At 41.4% G+C, this 15,937-nt stretch overlaps 1 protein-coding gene across 1 annotated transcript; it reads right to left on the reverse strand.

Moving 5' to 3' along the window:
* IFIT5 (interferon induced protein with tetratricopeptide repeats 5) lies at positions 4,607 to 14,751 on the reverse strand. The gene is made up of 2 exons (XM_018041260.1): positions 14,358 to 14,751; positions 4,607 to 7,589 (listed from the first exon to the last, which is right to left on the reverse strand). Exons 1-2 carry the CDS (start codon positions 14,360 to 14,362, stop codon positions 6,146 to 6,148), a joined length of 1,449 nt encoding a protein of 482 aa, XP_017896749.1. The 5' UTR covers positions 14,363 to 14,751; the 3' UTR covers positions 4,607 to 6,145.

The following is a 15,937-nucleotide window of genomic DNA, read 5'->3' on the forward strand; positions in this document are numbered from 1 at the left end:
GAAAATGTTTATCTGTAGGGATTTTGTGAACATTTGATAAGTTTAATACATGCAATACGTTTAGAACAGCGCGTAGTACACGTTGTATTCCATGTAGCTATGAGTGAGCTATGGCTATTCACGTGTCACTAGAGTCTAAAATGGGGCTGAACTAGCATTCTCTCCTTCCCAGGGCTTTGCTCCAGTCTGGTGGTGAGTTAGGAACATGTTTGGAGGCAACTGACCTATAGGCTCACTTCTGAACTCTGGAGGACTCGTCTCTCTCTTTCTTTACCCTCAGCCCATTTTACCCTTTGACGTTGGAAGAAGCTTAGACAGGCATCGCTTTTCCTGAAGGACAGGAAAGGCCAGTGTGATCAGTGTCTTTGGTGTTCAGTCCAAGAGACATCAATCCATGCTTGTCCTTCAGAGTTTAGCCATGAGGCACCTGTGTGTTCCCATGAGAGATGGCTTTCCCAACACGTCACACGTCTCCCCTTCATTATTCTGTTGCTCGCTCTGCCTAGGCCATCATGATAGGAGATACTAAGAAGAAGATTCTAGTTATCACTTACAGAGGACCCCTAAGTTCAGAGCAAATAGAGGAATCTATACATGGTACTTCTGCGCATGTTTCTAGTAATTAGATCTGTTTTTTAATTCACTTGAAGTACAATAAAATGCTTTATGAACACATTTATCTTAGGAAATAAGACACTGCCAGAGAGGGCTGGAGTGGTTTGGGGTGGGATAGGTCTATGTGGCTTGATCACAGGACAAGAGGAAACTAAGACAGAAAAGAAACCACATCTCAGTGATCCTGAGAACTTGGGCTAAGAGGACACCTGCAGAGGAACGAGAAGCTATGGTCCTGGGAGAGAAGTGGGCGAGAGGAGTGGAGAGGTAGGGTCCTCCCCAAATCTCTGATTCTACGTTATCCTTGCTTATTCCTTGCTATTTCCCCTAACCTTGTTATTCCACAGGGTAAAAGTTGTATGCACACTCGGGCTGTTGGTGGGACTTCCCTGGAGGTTGAGTGGTTAAGACTGCACTTCCGCTGCAGGGGGGCATAGGTTTGATCTCTGGTTAGGGAATTAAGATCCTGCACGCATAGCCAAAAATAACCAACCAAGACTTGAGCACTGCTATTAATTCTCACCTACCACATAGTTTCCCTCAGGACTTCTACTTACAAATGGAACATTTAGACAAGGCCTCTCACTGAAGTTATAGTCGTTTCCTTACCTAAATGACTCTCAGAACCATATGGGTGCTTTATAAATATACACGACCCACCCCTGGAGGTTCTAGTTTAGTAGGTCTATAATGGGACCTGGAAATTTGGATTTTTAAAAAACTTCACCAGTGGTTCTAATTTAGGTTTATGTTTATGAACCACTGATGGGTTCCCTAGTGGCTCAGACGGCAAGGAATCTAATTGCAATGCAGGACACCTGGGTTCGATCCTGGGTTGGGAAGATTCCCTGGAGTAGAAAATGGCAACCCACTCCAGTATTCTTGCCTGGAAAATTCCATGGACAGAGGAACCTGGCAGGCTGCAGTCCATGGGATCGCAAAGAGTGGGACATAACTGAGCGACTAACACTTTCACTTTCATGAAGCACTGATAAACTGGAGAGAGAGTGGACTATAAATTAGGTCAGATCCGGTTTTTGCAGAGGAACAGGTGGCTGTGGTCCTGGGAGAGAAGTGGGAGAGAGGAGTGGACAGGTAAGATCCTCCCCTTGTGTGATTCTGATTGTTACTTAACTACTGAGGAGTTGCTTGCTCTATTCATTTGCAGTGTTGATATAGTTAAATAAGGTAACATATTAAAGTACCTTTTAATGAATGCAAAGCAGTTATTTTGATACAGGCCTCTACCATTGCAGACATATATGTTTGCACAAGCTGACCACATGGGTAATCTGTCTTTGGATGTCTGAGTCACACCATGCTCACTTTTAGCACCTCCCTTTGTCACTTTGAATTTGGACTTGTCTGGTTCGGGGCCTGTAGCCCTCATGGCAGCTGCGAGTAAGCTGGCGATGGCTTCTTCTGGAGCTGCTCAGCTCTGTTGGATACAGGTCATTATTTCGGTCATCACAGTCATCTCTGGTACTTCAGGTACATTCGCAAGCTGTAATGCCTCTGGTTATTCTACCTATTTCTGGAAGTCATCTGAATCACAGTTGGTGGCAGTTACTATAATGTGAGTATAACTGCTTCCCTTGGTTCACCTTCCACACACCACTGCCCCTACCAGGCTGCCTTCCATGACGCTGAGAACAGATCTGAAGGGATAAAGAGGAATAAGGGGACCAGACTAAAATCCCAACAGAAAAAGTTTACTGGGGCCTTCATTCTTGACTAGAGTTTGAATGACTAGCTCCTTTTTGAAATACTCTACTTGCTAAATGCATGGAGTGGGGAAGAAGGCACAATTTGAATCTACGTACTTTTGGGATTTTGGGCTGTCAGTGTTCCAATCCTGATTTTCTTGGTATTTCCACCCCTGCCACTTGCAGCCCATATACTTCCAGGGAAGTCAACTTTCTCTTCATTCTGGCTTTCTGGGTCAGCTGTGTGGTCTCTTTCTCTTTGGCCGGGATGACTTATTTGAAAACGGTTATGCAAGGAGATCCAACCAGTCCATTTGAAAGATCAGCCTGGGTTTTCTTTGGAAGGAATGATGCTAAAGCTGAAACTCCAGTACTTTGGCCACCTCAGGCGACGAGTTGACTCATTGGAAAAGACCCTGATGCTGGGAGGGGTTGGGGGCAGGAGGAAAAGGGGACGACAGAGGATGAGATGGCTGGATGACATCACCGACTCGATGGACATGAGTTTGAGTGAACTCTGGGAGTTGGTGATGGACAGGGAGGCCTGGCGTGCTGCAATTCATGGGGTCGCAAAGAGTCGGACACGACTGAGCAACTGAACTGAACTGAACTGATGTAACCCAAGATGGCCCCATCAGAGCAAACCTGGCATTCTCAGATGGTTGTGGGAGGAGATGCACACTTTCCCACTGCATAGAGACGAGAGTGCATGTGGCTCCCATATGAGCACCACAGAGTTATTTTTCTCAGAATGGAGCCAAATTTGATAACTCAGTACTGAGAAGGAGAGACTGCAACTTTGTCTTGATCACACTGTTTTGAGATCAAGCCTTGTTTGAAAACATGATGAACTGGTTTTTTATTAAAGGCAGCTTAACCTGGGGTTTCTATTATCTGTTCTGTTATTTGCAGTGGATAGCATATGAGACACAGACATTTCCTCAACAACTTCTTGAAGAGATACGGATCATCTGAATTGAAGTGCTGAATGCCACCAAGTAACATAAAACACTTTCAGAGCCAAATGCTCAGGGTTAGGATGTGAAAGGCATATCTTAAAACGGCGTGTGTGGAAAGAAATTACATGTAAGTACGTAGTAAGTGTATATTATTTTGCCTAAATTAATATACATATAATCCCTAGAAAAGAAAGACAAGGGATCATTCTACCAGAGTCCTAAAGCCTCATTTTGGGTATGAAGTTAAACCCAGAAAGGATAAGGACAATTTGGAGAGAATTCAAAATAACCATGATGAGGAAGAGATTTCAATATGTCTTACGAGCGTGGGTGGAAGAAAACTGCATGTCTAACTTGAAGAAGTTTCAGGGACACATGGCAATAGTCTTCAATTACTTTAAGGTATATGTAGCAGACGTTTGGTTTTTGGCTATTCAGCACTGACTTCCAACAACAGCCATTATGTATTTGGTGATTTATTTGTCTCTTCAAATTTATCTGAAATTAGTGCTGTCCCTGGACTATTAAATTGGCCACTATATTCTCATTTTTGCTTAGGTCATTTTAGCTGAGTTTTCTGATTTGCAATCAAGAGTTTTAACTAATGCAAAATGTCATCTCTAGGAAGGCTTAGATCTCTGAGGTCCCTATAGACCAAAATGTGTAGGCTACAGGCTAGACGTCTTCTGTTAAATGGAAGAAACAAATTTCAAAGAATAAGGACTATCTGAAGATGAAATTATCATTTAGGAAGATAATTCAGTATTCAAAATTTGATGGTTAATTAATAAAGGTGAAGTTTGAGGTCTTTTTTTAAAAGTAAGAGTCTGAAAGTATCTCTAAATACTTATAAATTTTAAGTAGGCAAGCACAATTATTGACAAAATTTAAACTTAATTAATTTGATTAATAGTTGTATTTTTCATATGATTTTACACTGATTTTATGCTTTCTTAGTATGTTATGCTTCTTATATATTTCAAAATTTTTGTATATAGTGGATTTTAAAGTCACTTAATAGACTTAAAAGTCTAATGTTTAAATATAGAGGTTTGTAGTTGTATCTTTGTTTTGATATCACAACTGTAATTTTATTGACTGTGAAGTCTCTACTTGGGAACACAGCCTTAATCACAGTATTATTCTCAATGGGAAAACTGACTTACTGCAAAATAAAATATTTGCTACAAAACAGGCCAAATATTTCTACTGATAGGTTAGGACTTCAGTCCTAAATTATTGAAATACATAAAATCATTCCTTGCCTATTCTTCCTTCTTGAATAAACAAATGAAAACAGAAAAATAAACAAAAACAGCAGGGACATAAGTAAAACAAACATTAAAAAATTTAATTTATGAGATACACTGAAGTATTTAGGTGTGTTTGAATATGCATAGAAAAAATATCTGGAGGGATACATATCAGATTATTAACAGTTTACCTTGGGCATGTGGAATTGGGATAGGGTGAAGGCAGTGCTCTTATTTTTAAATTCTTACACTTCTGTATTTTGTGAAATTTTACAATGAGCATTTATTACTTTTATAATAATGAAAACCATAATAGAAATTTAAAAAATAAACATAGTAAGAAAAAGTGAAAAACACACATATATACAGTAGTTTTAAGAGCTTCATTGGAGGTACAGAGAATTAAATCATATGGCACATTTTCCCACTAATACTGTGGTGGTAAATATAACTGCATACTTTTAGCAACATCTCAATTTTAAAAGTCCTCTGGGATAAGAGCCCTTAAGCAGTGACCCTTCAAGGTGAATATTAAAACTGAAAACAGGGTTTAACTGTTTCTAGAGGATCTACAGGAAAACATGTCAATCTGAAAACTTCAGACAAAAGGAAAAGCTTCACAGAAGTAACTCGAGAATACTAAAACAGCTAACCAAAGGCCAGAAATGACCCAGTTCAGACCCAAAACTAAATCACTGAAATCTTGGTAATCTAGGGAAACAGGTTAGGGGTATCTATTTTACCCATTTGTTTATTATCTCTCCCAAATTTTCAATTGGTCTGCTTTTTAATCTCAATGATTTTACCCTAAAAATACTGCAATTTTAATGGGAAGGAATTAAATTAGTTCCATCTAATTAGCTTTAGGTTTATTCTTCCAGTTAAAACAACTAGAGAAAACTGAGACTAATGATTTTCCCATCCTTGTTTTTTCCTCATCACTATTTCTAGCCACTTGATGAACATTCTGGGAGTTAATACTTTGGATTTCTCATGAGTCCCTGAAGTTCTGTATTTGGGAAGATATTTTCTCTTATGTTCTAACTTTTCCTCCTTTTATTGAAGTCATCAGGGATGACAAACTTATTATTATAAACTTTTTTCTTCCAACACAGAGGATTCTTTAGATAACTATCAGGCTTGTGGTTAAATATCCTCATCAAAGTCAGAACATCTGTAACTTGGAAGTTTCCATCTTTGCAAGCTACAAGTTAAGTGCTTAACTGATATAATTTTGCACTCCTGAAAGAGTGCTCATGACTTAGGTGTCAAAAGCTTGTGTAGGATTAAACTTAAGGCATAAATAATATGCAAAATTTGACAAAACAATCAGAAATTATTATAATAGCACAGATAAAGGATATAAAGTCATAATGACCATATGATTTTTAAAAGCTACAACAGCTGAAATTTTGCTGTTTCTCAATGGAAAATTTTTTTAAAAACAAAAGATTCATAATAATGTATATAAAGTATTTAGCATGATGCCAGGTACACAGTAACCATTCAATAAAAGTTAGGTATAAATGAACAATGGATTAAAGCAATAAACAAAAATATAAGAACCCAAAAAGGAGAGAAAAGCTTAGAACTAATTTCCTAGAGTGTGTACTTAAATGGAAAGTCGAAGCTCACAGAGAGCAGTAAGAAATTCTGCATTTTCTGGATCTATCTTTTGGGCCCTTTCATAGTACTCAGCTGCTTGCCTCTTTTCTCCCTCTAGCTTGTAAACAAACCCTAGGGCACTTAAACTCTGCACATCTGAAGCGTTGTACCCAAGTCTCTTAGTAGCCAATTTCTTCAGAGCACTTGTCAGTTTAGGACGCAGAGATGACCTGTCTTTGACCTTTAAGGCTTCTAAATAATGGTGGATGGCAGTATTTTCTGATTTACGGTGAAATTCCTGAAAGCGGCCATAGTGGTAGTGGATCTGATGTTTGTGATCATCAGTTATGTTCTCCAGACGAAGAGCTTTCTGGAAAATGTCTTCAGCATTGCTATACTGGCCACCCTCGGCATACATGTTGGCCAGGTCCGTGTACGCAAATGCAAACATCGAGTCTCGCTCCACAGCTGCTTTGAAATGAGAAATCGCCGAGGTAATCAGCTCCTCAACTTTCAGTTTATCCTTTCCTTTAGGTCTGTTGCGAGTGGCCTTCTTGATTTGGATCATTTGTGCCCTGTAGCAAAGTCCCATTTGGTGATGCAAGAAAGAAGAGGTTGGTGTCACCTCCAAGGCCTTTTTCAAAAGTTCTAGAGCTTTGTCCCAGGAATTTTTTCTCCTATAGAATTTGGCTGCATAACGAAGGACATAAGGTTGGGCTGATATCTGGTCCAGGATTTCTTCAATATACTTTTCCCCCTCAGCTTCTGCATGTACATCTTGAAGCTTCAGTGCAAGAAAAACCTTAATATAGGAATTATCTGGGTTCAGGGTGACAGCTTTCCTCAGGGGGCCCAGAGAAAAGCTTTTTATAGACCCTTCTCTGTCAGAATCATCCAGCCGATACACTGTGATGGCATAGCCGATGTTAAATTCTGGATTGTCTGGTTCTGCTTCCAGAGCCTTCTCAAAAGCGGCTTTAGCCTTTTGGTAATATTTTCCTCCAAATTTCAAGAGTGCCCATCCTTTCTCACAGTCAATCTCTGGACGCTCCAACTTGTAGTTAGAAGGACTAGACAATTTCTTGCAGACGTCCCCTATCTTGTCTATATACTTGTGAGCTTCTTTAAGCTGATCCATGTAATAATAAACCCAGGCATAGTTTCCCCAAGTGACCAGACTTCGTACTTCTTCTTTGTCTGAGTGCTCTCGCTGTATAATCTCTTCTGCTTGTTTCAAGCACTTTAGCGCATCTTCATTTTGGCCTTTTAGGTGTTTCACATACGCCAATAGGTTATAAAGAGTAAGTCTGGATTTTGTGGTAAGAAATTCAAGCTGTTGCCCGATAGTATCTTCTACATCAAACAGATCAATGTCTTCCTTAAGTAAATTCCATGTGAAGTGACATTCTAACTCCAAAAGAATGGTCTTCAAGCAGTCCTTAGGAATTTCACTGTTAAAGATAAAAACACTTTTTAATTTCTGAAGAAATAAAGAAAATAATAAATTTTAAAATCTTAAATATAGTTCTTTGCTTCACAACCTATTTTATCTACTTGACTTCACAGTTAAAGCACTAGGCTTCTGTAAGTTTATACTAGTTTCCTCTGTGTATAGGTATGTTCTAGAACTATTCCATTAAATTCACACTATTTATTGCAAAGCCAATTCTGGAGAGAACAGCATTTTCTATTTTACAAGGTATCTATTTCCTTTAGGCAGTCACTAACCCACAAGGAACACCTGTTTTTATAGAGGGGAATTTAAATTATTTTATTTACTAGCTTTGAAAATTAAGAATAATAGATATATACAAAACAAATAACCTAAAAATTTCATTTCTGTATTATGAATAGTGAAGGAAAAGAGGAGAAAGTGAAAAATAAGAAAAAGAAAAAGACTGAAGGAGAGAGAGAAACCACATGAATACATAATTTTTGCAGACAAAGAAAGGGAACTCCACACAGAAAAAAAGCAGAGTCAGACAGGAACAGGTACACCAAGAGATGGGAAGAAGTATACATTTGAGAAATAACAAAGATTTAGAGAAAACGCGGCAAAGGCAAAAGGAGGCTTAGCAGGTTTTAGTGTTAAGTGCCACATCCTTCTGACCTTTAGGGTTGTGGGCAACAATAAAGACTTGTCACCTATTACTGCCCTTACAGTTCACGTCACAAATAGTTGTTAAACTCCCTTTGTGAAGCACAGTGTAATTTCTTCAGGGCCTAGTTTCATCTCTGAAACCAGGAAGATGAAGAGGAAGGAGGGGTTAGGAAATATCTACTCATTACCGGTAGGCTTCTATGTGCAAGATCTTCTGAATAACCCTGGAGGTGTAACTGTGAATAAGACACAGGCCTACTTATACAGAGCTTCTAAGTACACAGCCAATTACAAATCAGCATTCCAATACAGTGGCATGGAAGTGACTCGGGAAAGGCACACAGTCCAGTGTTGTAGACATCTGCGGCTTTCATTTGGCGGAGCAACATCTCCCCCTCGTCTCAATCCATGTGATTTGAGACACGCTGCCTACACTTCCTCCAGCGTGTGAAGGCAGCAATATTCCAGCCATTCCCTGGCCTCAGTGATTTATTCAGATTTATTCAATTAAAACATAATTTTGCTGAAATGGGGCTTTGCTGGAACTCTCTCTCTTCCAAAAATTTTAAGCTGGTAGAATATAAGCTGGAGTTGCTGGTGGCCATCTTTCCAAATCCTTGGGACAGCCTGCCTAAGAGAGACTCAAACACAGAGAAAAGCAGAGCTTAGGAATAAAGACAGATTGCTTGTGATGCTTACTAAATTCCTGAAACCAGGTATTGCCCAGATCACCCTGTCAATCCCTGTACTACTACCTTCTTAAGGAAATAATCTCTCTTTTCTTAAGCCAGTATGAACTGGATTTCTCCTGTCTGAAGCTGACAAATTCCTGATTGATATACCTAATTTTGTTTGTTTTGCTTATGGTAGTGGTGAGGCAGTCAGGAAAGACTTTCTAAATCTAGTATTGGGCATAATTAAGGGTCACAAGAAATTTAGAGAACAAAGCTGCTTAAGGCTTCTCTCCAAGAAGGAAATGTTCTAATTATTGGATGAACAGTATGTGTGTATTTATTTCCCTTTCTGCTGCACACAGGACTCTTTCTCTTATATGTACGTATGCATATTTGTATAAATGTTTATGAGAACTATAGTAATATTTCTATCAAGAAACATTTATTGATCACCTCATGTCATACATGCCAGGCAATATGCTAGCTGTAGTCGATATAGTAATGAGCAAGATAGAAAAAGGCCTTTTCTTCATGGTAATTCCATTACAGGAGAGGAAGGAACAACAGGGGTTGACAGAAAATAAACATGTAAACAAATCAATGGACACCATAATTCCAGATTTTAATAAGCGTTAAGAAAAAAATCAGAGTAATGGGATTATGTGGTGGTTTACTTTAATACACTTTTTATTCTCTCACTCTGTGAACTTTTCCTAGGAGAGTACTGTGCTTAGTTGCTCAGAGGTGTCCGCCTCTTTGCGACCCTATGGACGTGTAGCCCGCCAGACTCCTTTATCATGGAGATTCTCCAGCTAAGAATACTGGAGTGGGCTGCCATGCCCTCCTCCAAGGGATCTTCTCAACCCAGGGATCGAACTCAGGTCTCCTGCACTGCAGGCGGATTCCGTACCATCTGGGCCACCAGGGAAGCCCTGGCAAAGTAGAGGGCTCACTTATTCTCACAATTCTGGCCTTGGCTTAAATCTCAGCTCTTCAAAGAAGCTGACCCCTGACCACCATAGGCTAAACTGCATCTCCACTTTGCCTGCCATCCTAAAGTCTAGTCTATCACATTTTCCTGCTCTCCATGGCACTTTTATCAATATTTTCTGGGAGCTGGAGAGGAAGGGGAGCGGGCTTTGAATCAAAGTGAGATTGAGGCTTTCAAATGGATTGGGCTGAGTTTCAGGAACTGGAAAGAAGCTGTCCTAATAGCCAAAAGTGGCCGAAGGGTTAGAGAATTGGATTAATTAACAGAATTAGTAGTAGTGATCAGAAAAATAAAACCACTTCATATTTATAACCTAATAGTATACTTCATGAAATGTTTCCCGATTTTTATAAATACTCAATTTAAACATTAATAGCTTACTTAATAATATATTTAGATATTTAGTAGACATGTTCACTTATATTATTAACTTCATAATTTTTTCTTATTTATCCTCTTTCTTTTATCATCTATGTATACATATAAACACATATGTACAGGTCCTACATTTTAGCGATTGCAGGTTCTAGACCAGAGCTTTCCAACAGAACTTCCTGCCAAGATGGAAATGTTCTTATCTGTGCTATACAGTATGGTAGCCACTTGCCACATATGACCACTGATCACTTGAAATGGTGGCTAGTACAACTATGAACTAAATTTTATATTTTATCTACTTTTAGTTAATTTAAATATTATATGACTAGTGGTTATTGTATGTGACAGGAAGTTGAAGACACTGGGCCTATGGAGCTTAATGTATAAGAAAACCTTAAGCTCAATAGGTTAGACTTCTCCTTTAACTTGAGATTTTCCCTGTTTTATTTAAGGTGAAGAGCTAAATTAAATGGCAAACAGGGATATACCTGAGAAGAAAACTTTATGCATATGACCTAGGTTCACTACAGATTCAACTCAATAGTACAAATGTTACACATGTAACGTCTACTTCCAGAATCAGATGAGAGCTCAAAAAAAAAAAAAAAACAGAAAAAACTCAAAACATCCCCCCAAACCATTCACTTGCCACACTACCCAAGCCAGGCAGAGTGCCAAGCAATTTACACAAATTATATTTACTTTTATAACATCTTATTATTTTTACAATTTTATAAATGAGGACTGGGAAATAGAGTTTAAATTACATATCCAAGGCTATATACTATAAAGTGGCCAAGCACAGGTTCAAAGTTACTTATGACTAATTCAAACAAAAGCTTATGCCTTTTAACCATAATGCTGTACGACATCTTTCATATAAAAATTGGAGTTCTTGTTAAAGAATGATTTGCTTTAAAATACAGGCTATGTCTAATGTATGTAAAGTTCACTTTGCCTGGGAAGGACTTAAAAGAAAAATATAGAGATTTCAGAGCAGCTTAAAGAGCGGGTAGAGGTTGTGTAACTGCTCATTGAGAAAGACATGCCAGACAGTTAAAAGTATGGGGATAAGAAAACAATGGTTTCAAACATAAGCCCTCAATCTGAAGTCACAGCATTCTACATTGTTGGAGTTATTTTGAGATGGAGCTCACTAGGACACGCTGCGGAGTGACAGAGAGGATTGATTATTTCAAACAATAAAGGATCTGAGTAGAAATGTGTGAAAACTGATCTGAAGAAAGATTAAAAATCTTAGTTATCAAAGATATAATTATCATCATTATTAATGTAAGGAAATTAAAACCTCTTTTTTCCCCATAAACCAGTTAAAAGATATAGTACATGCTGATGATTTCCCAAGGTATGTCCTCTATCTCTGCTTCCTCCTGAATTCCAGACTTCTAGTTTTTAGTTTAAATCTTCAATTAGAAGTTCAGTTGGGATCTCAAGTAAATATATTCATTACAGAAATCTGGGTTCCTTGAATCTGTTCATACCTTAGTTTTCCCCACCTTTTTTTGGTACCTCTTAGTCCCACAGGCCAAATAACCTAGAAGTAATCTCTTGATTCCTCTTCTCTCAACCCCTCATCTAATCCAATGGGAAATTCTGTTAATTCTACCACCCAGATATATCAAATCCATCCACTTTCTTTCCCCCCATTTCCACTGCAATATTTGCTAGTCTAAAAGACTATTTCCTTTAAAAATCTGGTCTCCCAGTTTTTACTCTTAGTCCCCATATAATATTAGTGAACTTCTGAAAATGTAAACCAGGTTATGTCAGTCTTTTGATTTAAAATCTTCCACTAGCTTCGAAACACCCTTAATCTAGCCTCTGCCATGTCTTAAAAGCCTCTAAAGATGCTGGACCTGTGTACCCACCCAACATTCTCTCCTTTCCTCCTGTTTATCGTGTTTTAGACATACTGACCTTCTTCCTAACTTGAACATGTCAAGTTCAAAGACTTTTACACTTGTTTTTACTCTACTTGAAAAGCTCTGTTCCCAAATCCTTGTATGACTAGCTCCTTCCTTTAATTGGCTCAAAAATTCCCTATCTAAGAGGCCATCTGTGGCAAAGGTATCTAAAATAATCCCCCCTATTCTTTGTCACTCTCTTAGCCCACTACACTATTTTATTTTCCTTATAGCTCTTACCACCTTCTGAATTATGTTATTTATTCATTCATTTTTGGTTATTTACCCACTTATTTTTGGTTGTCTATTTCCCCCATTTAAATGAGAATAGGGACTTTGTTCTGGTTTGATTTTTTTCACCCGTGTGTCCCCAGAATCTATGATTTCAGTATATAAGAGGAGCTCAATAATAAATAGTTGCAGAGTGAATGAATGAATGCAGTTATATACTGGTACCTTCTGGCATTTTCAACCCAGAGGCATGAGCCTAGCATTAAAAAAAAAAAAAAGCACCTGAATTTCTGATGAGGGAATTCCTGCTAGTTCTTTCCATTCTGCTACTGGTTCCAAACTTTCTGCCATTTCAGTCTTCCCTATCCTATTTGTTTTTCCATCTTGGCATGCTGTCTGGCTCTGTTTACATTTTGAAAGTAGGTTTTGGACTAAGGTCCTAAGGTCCTGACTGGGAAACATGGTATGACTGTCCCTTGGTGGTTCCTTTCTCTGGTGTAAATGCACCAAAATCATAGGCAAGACATGCCACGCCCTTAATAGCCTGCTCAGATCCACAATATGGGCTTACCAGCCTCTGCCCATCCAGAGTGAAATGAACATCTGCCTCTGCCCAAGGCGGATGAGGAGGGAGGGCTGCCCAGGGCTTGTCATGTGGCTGAGATCTCCAGGGGACATTCAGTCAGCCATGGAAGTGCCTTGCCTACACTCTGGAATTTATGCACAACCGGGCACTATGACAAATTTTACTTTTTCAACTCTACTTACTGTTTTAACTTTGTCTCTGGGAAGCTGGGGAGAGAGGCTATTGTGTCTGAAGGAGCAACATTTATCTTTAGGCAATTTTGTGTGTGTGTGGTGGGGAGTTGTTTTATTGTGTTTGTTTTTTTGCCAGGGAGGAGCAGTCTTTCCTTTTCCTTGGTAGACAGACAGTGCCCAGTGGGGTTCACCCCTCTTCTACCCATCCACCAGACACTCGCAGGGCACCACCGGCCTTTTCCTCCCTATACCTCCCACATCCCTCCTTTCTTACAAAGGGCAGAAGTAAGGCATTTATTAAACATTTTTAAACGTAACAAAAGTCAACATCTGCAAATATATGAGCTGGGCATTCAGCAACAACCGTTTCCACAGTCCTAAGAGATGGATGCCATCACTTTTTACAGACAAGAAACAGCCTCACCGAGTTGAAGAAACTTTGCTTTGGGTTACCCAACTAGTAGGTGGTCCGAGTCAGGATTTAGAACAAAAGGCTGTAAGGCCTGCAGGAGCCCACCATCTGAACCTCCTCAGGCCTCAGCTTCCTAAATGCAGACCGTTCACCATCCCCGTGCAGGGTAGGGGACCAGATGAAAAGGGGTCAGCCAAGGACCCCCACCACAGGCCAGTCTCGGAAACGGAGAAAGCAAGCCCCACAAAACGGGGGATGGGGTGGAGCCGGAACAATGTGTCCACGGTACAAAGGAGGGGGGAGAAGTCAGACCCAAGAATCAAAAAGGCAAAATGGCAGAAGCGGACGCGTGTGACGCGGGGGCTGCGGCCTGCGGGGACCTGCACCGCAGAAGCTCCCGCACCGGCCCGGGGGCGGCGGCGACCGGAGCCGCAGGGAAGTGACAAGTCCCCGGGGCGCATCGCCCCTGCCCCCCCGCCCCCCGACTCGGCCCGAGAGTCCGATCGCGGATGCCTGGGACGTGCCGGAAGGCTCCACTCGGCCACCCTCCCCGGCAGGCCCACCTTCAGCCGCCCCGGACCCGGACCGGGCTCCCAGGCGGGGAGCGCCCCCAAAGCCGACGCCCGGCGGCCGGGCTCTGGGGCTCGGCTCAAGGGCCGCAGCGCTGCCCTGCAAACGGAACACGAGAGAAAGGCGTGTAAAACAAAGGCCACAGGCAGCTGGGGAGGGGGCGGGGAGAAGCCCTTACCTCATGGCGGCAGGGCTCTGCTGCGGTTCCGGGAGGTGCAGGTCCCTTCGGGCTTTCTCCTCGCCCTCCGCTCCTTTGCGGCTGAGCGGCGGCGCGCGGGCGCGGGCGTGGGCGCGCGGGCGCGCGGGCGAGGTGACCGCAGCGCGAGGCCCGCGCACGGGGGCGGCCGTCTTTGTTAAAGGGCGGACGGGAGCGGGAAAGGGAAACTAGAAAGTGAATCTGATCCCCGACTAGGCGGAGTCCAGCTCCGGGAAACAGAAACTTCTGGAAGAGCTGAGTGGGGGCGCCCCCCGGCCGGGCTGAGGAACCGCTGTGAGAGGTTTGCGCAGCGCGGGGACATCTGGGTGGAATTTGCAGCTGGGCCTTAAGACCTTGGCCTTGGCTGCTCAGCTGCCTTTTTGAGTCCACGTGCCTTAGCTTTTTGTGGGGTGGTTTTTATTTGTTGGATTTTTTTTTTCCCTTAGCTAAGATGACTGGAGATATTTCAGCGTTATTTTTGTTGGGTGGCACCCGATGCGCTTTATAGCTTTGTGCATCCTAGGCTAAAACTCAAGTCTTGACTCAACAAACACAAGTGCAGTGCCATGCACTTGTGCCGTGATTTTCACTGGGTAAACCTAGAGAAATTTGGGGGCCAAAACGTGTATATATTCAAAATTTTGGTAGCTATTCCAGGTTCGCTTTGCAAAGAGGTTTTTACACCCCACCCACAATTCTATGAAAATTCCCTTCCCTTCCATGCCCTTGACAACTGAGCTTCCTATAATAAGGTCCTATAATACTATTATAATAATATGTAGTAAGGTCCCATCTTTATGATGGGGTTGGCTTTCCCTGGTAGCTTAGATGGTAAAGAATCTGGCTTCAATACAGGAGACCTGGGTTCGATTCCTGGGTAGGGAGGATCCCCAGGCGAAGGGAATGGCAACTCACTGCAGTATTCTTGCCTGGAGAATCCCCCTGGACAGAGGAGCCTGGCGGGCTATGGCTATAGTCCATGGGGTCACAAAGAGTCAGCCAGGACTGAGCGACTAACACACACCCCCCCACAAAGATGGGGTGGTTTGGAACCTAAGCAGAAAATATCAAATGCTCATACACTTTGCCCCCGTCAAATTCAGCTATTCCTTCTTTCAACACGTTTTTTTTTTTTTGGCTGCACTGGGTCTTAGTTGCAGCATTTAGGATCTTCAGTTGCAGGATGCAAACTCTCAGTTTCAGCATGTGGGATTGAGTTCCCTTACCAAGGATCAAACCCGGGTCATCTGTGTTAGGAGTGTAGAGTCTTAGCCACTGGACTACCAGGGAAGGCCCCTCAATAGATTTTATTAAACGACTGCTAAGAGCTAGACATTGTTCAAGGCCCTGTCAGTATAGCCTGGAATAAATCAGACAAGGGACAAGCCCTCCCCCCACCTCCCCCCTCACACTGTCTGATGCATTTTGTTCCTGATTATGCACAGGGTGGAGATAATTCTCAAACTTTGAGAAAAGTGTTCATCGTCACAGAGTTTAAAAGGCACAAGTTTATCACTTTTATGCCTTGGCAAAATGCCATGCTAGGCACTTTGTTTTTCAAA

The sequence above is a fragment of the Capra hircus genome, chromosome 26, assembly GCF_001704415.2.
Source record: "Capra hircus breed San Clemente chromosome 26, ASM170441v1, whole genome shotgun sequence".
Lineage (NCBI taxonomy): Eukaryota > Metazoa > Chordata > Mammalia > Artiodactyla > Bovidae > Capra > Capra hircus.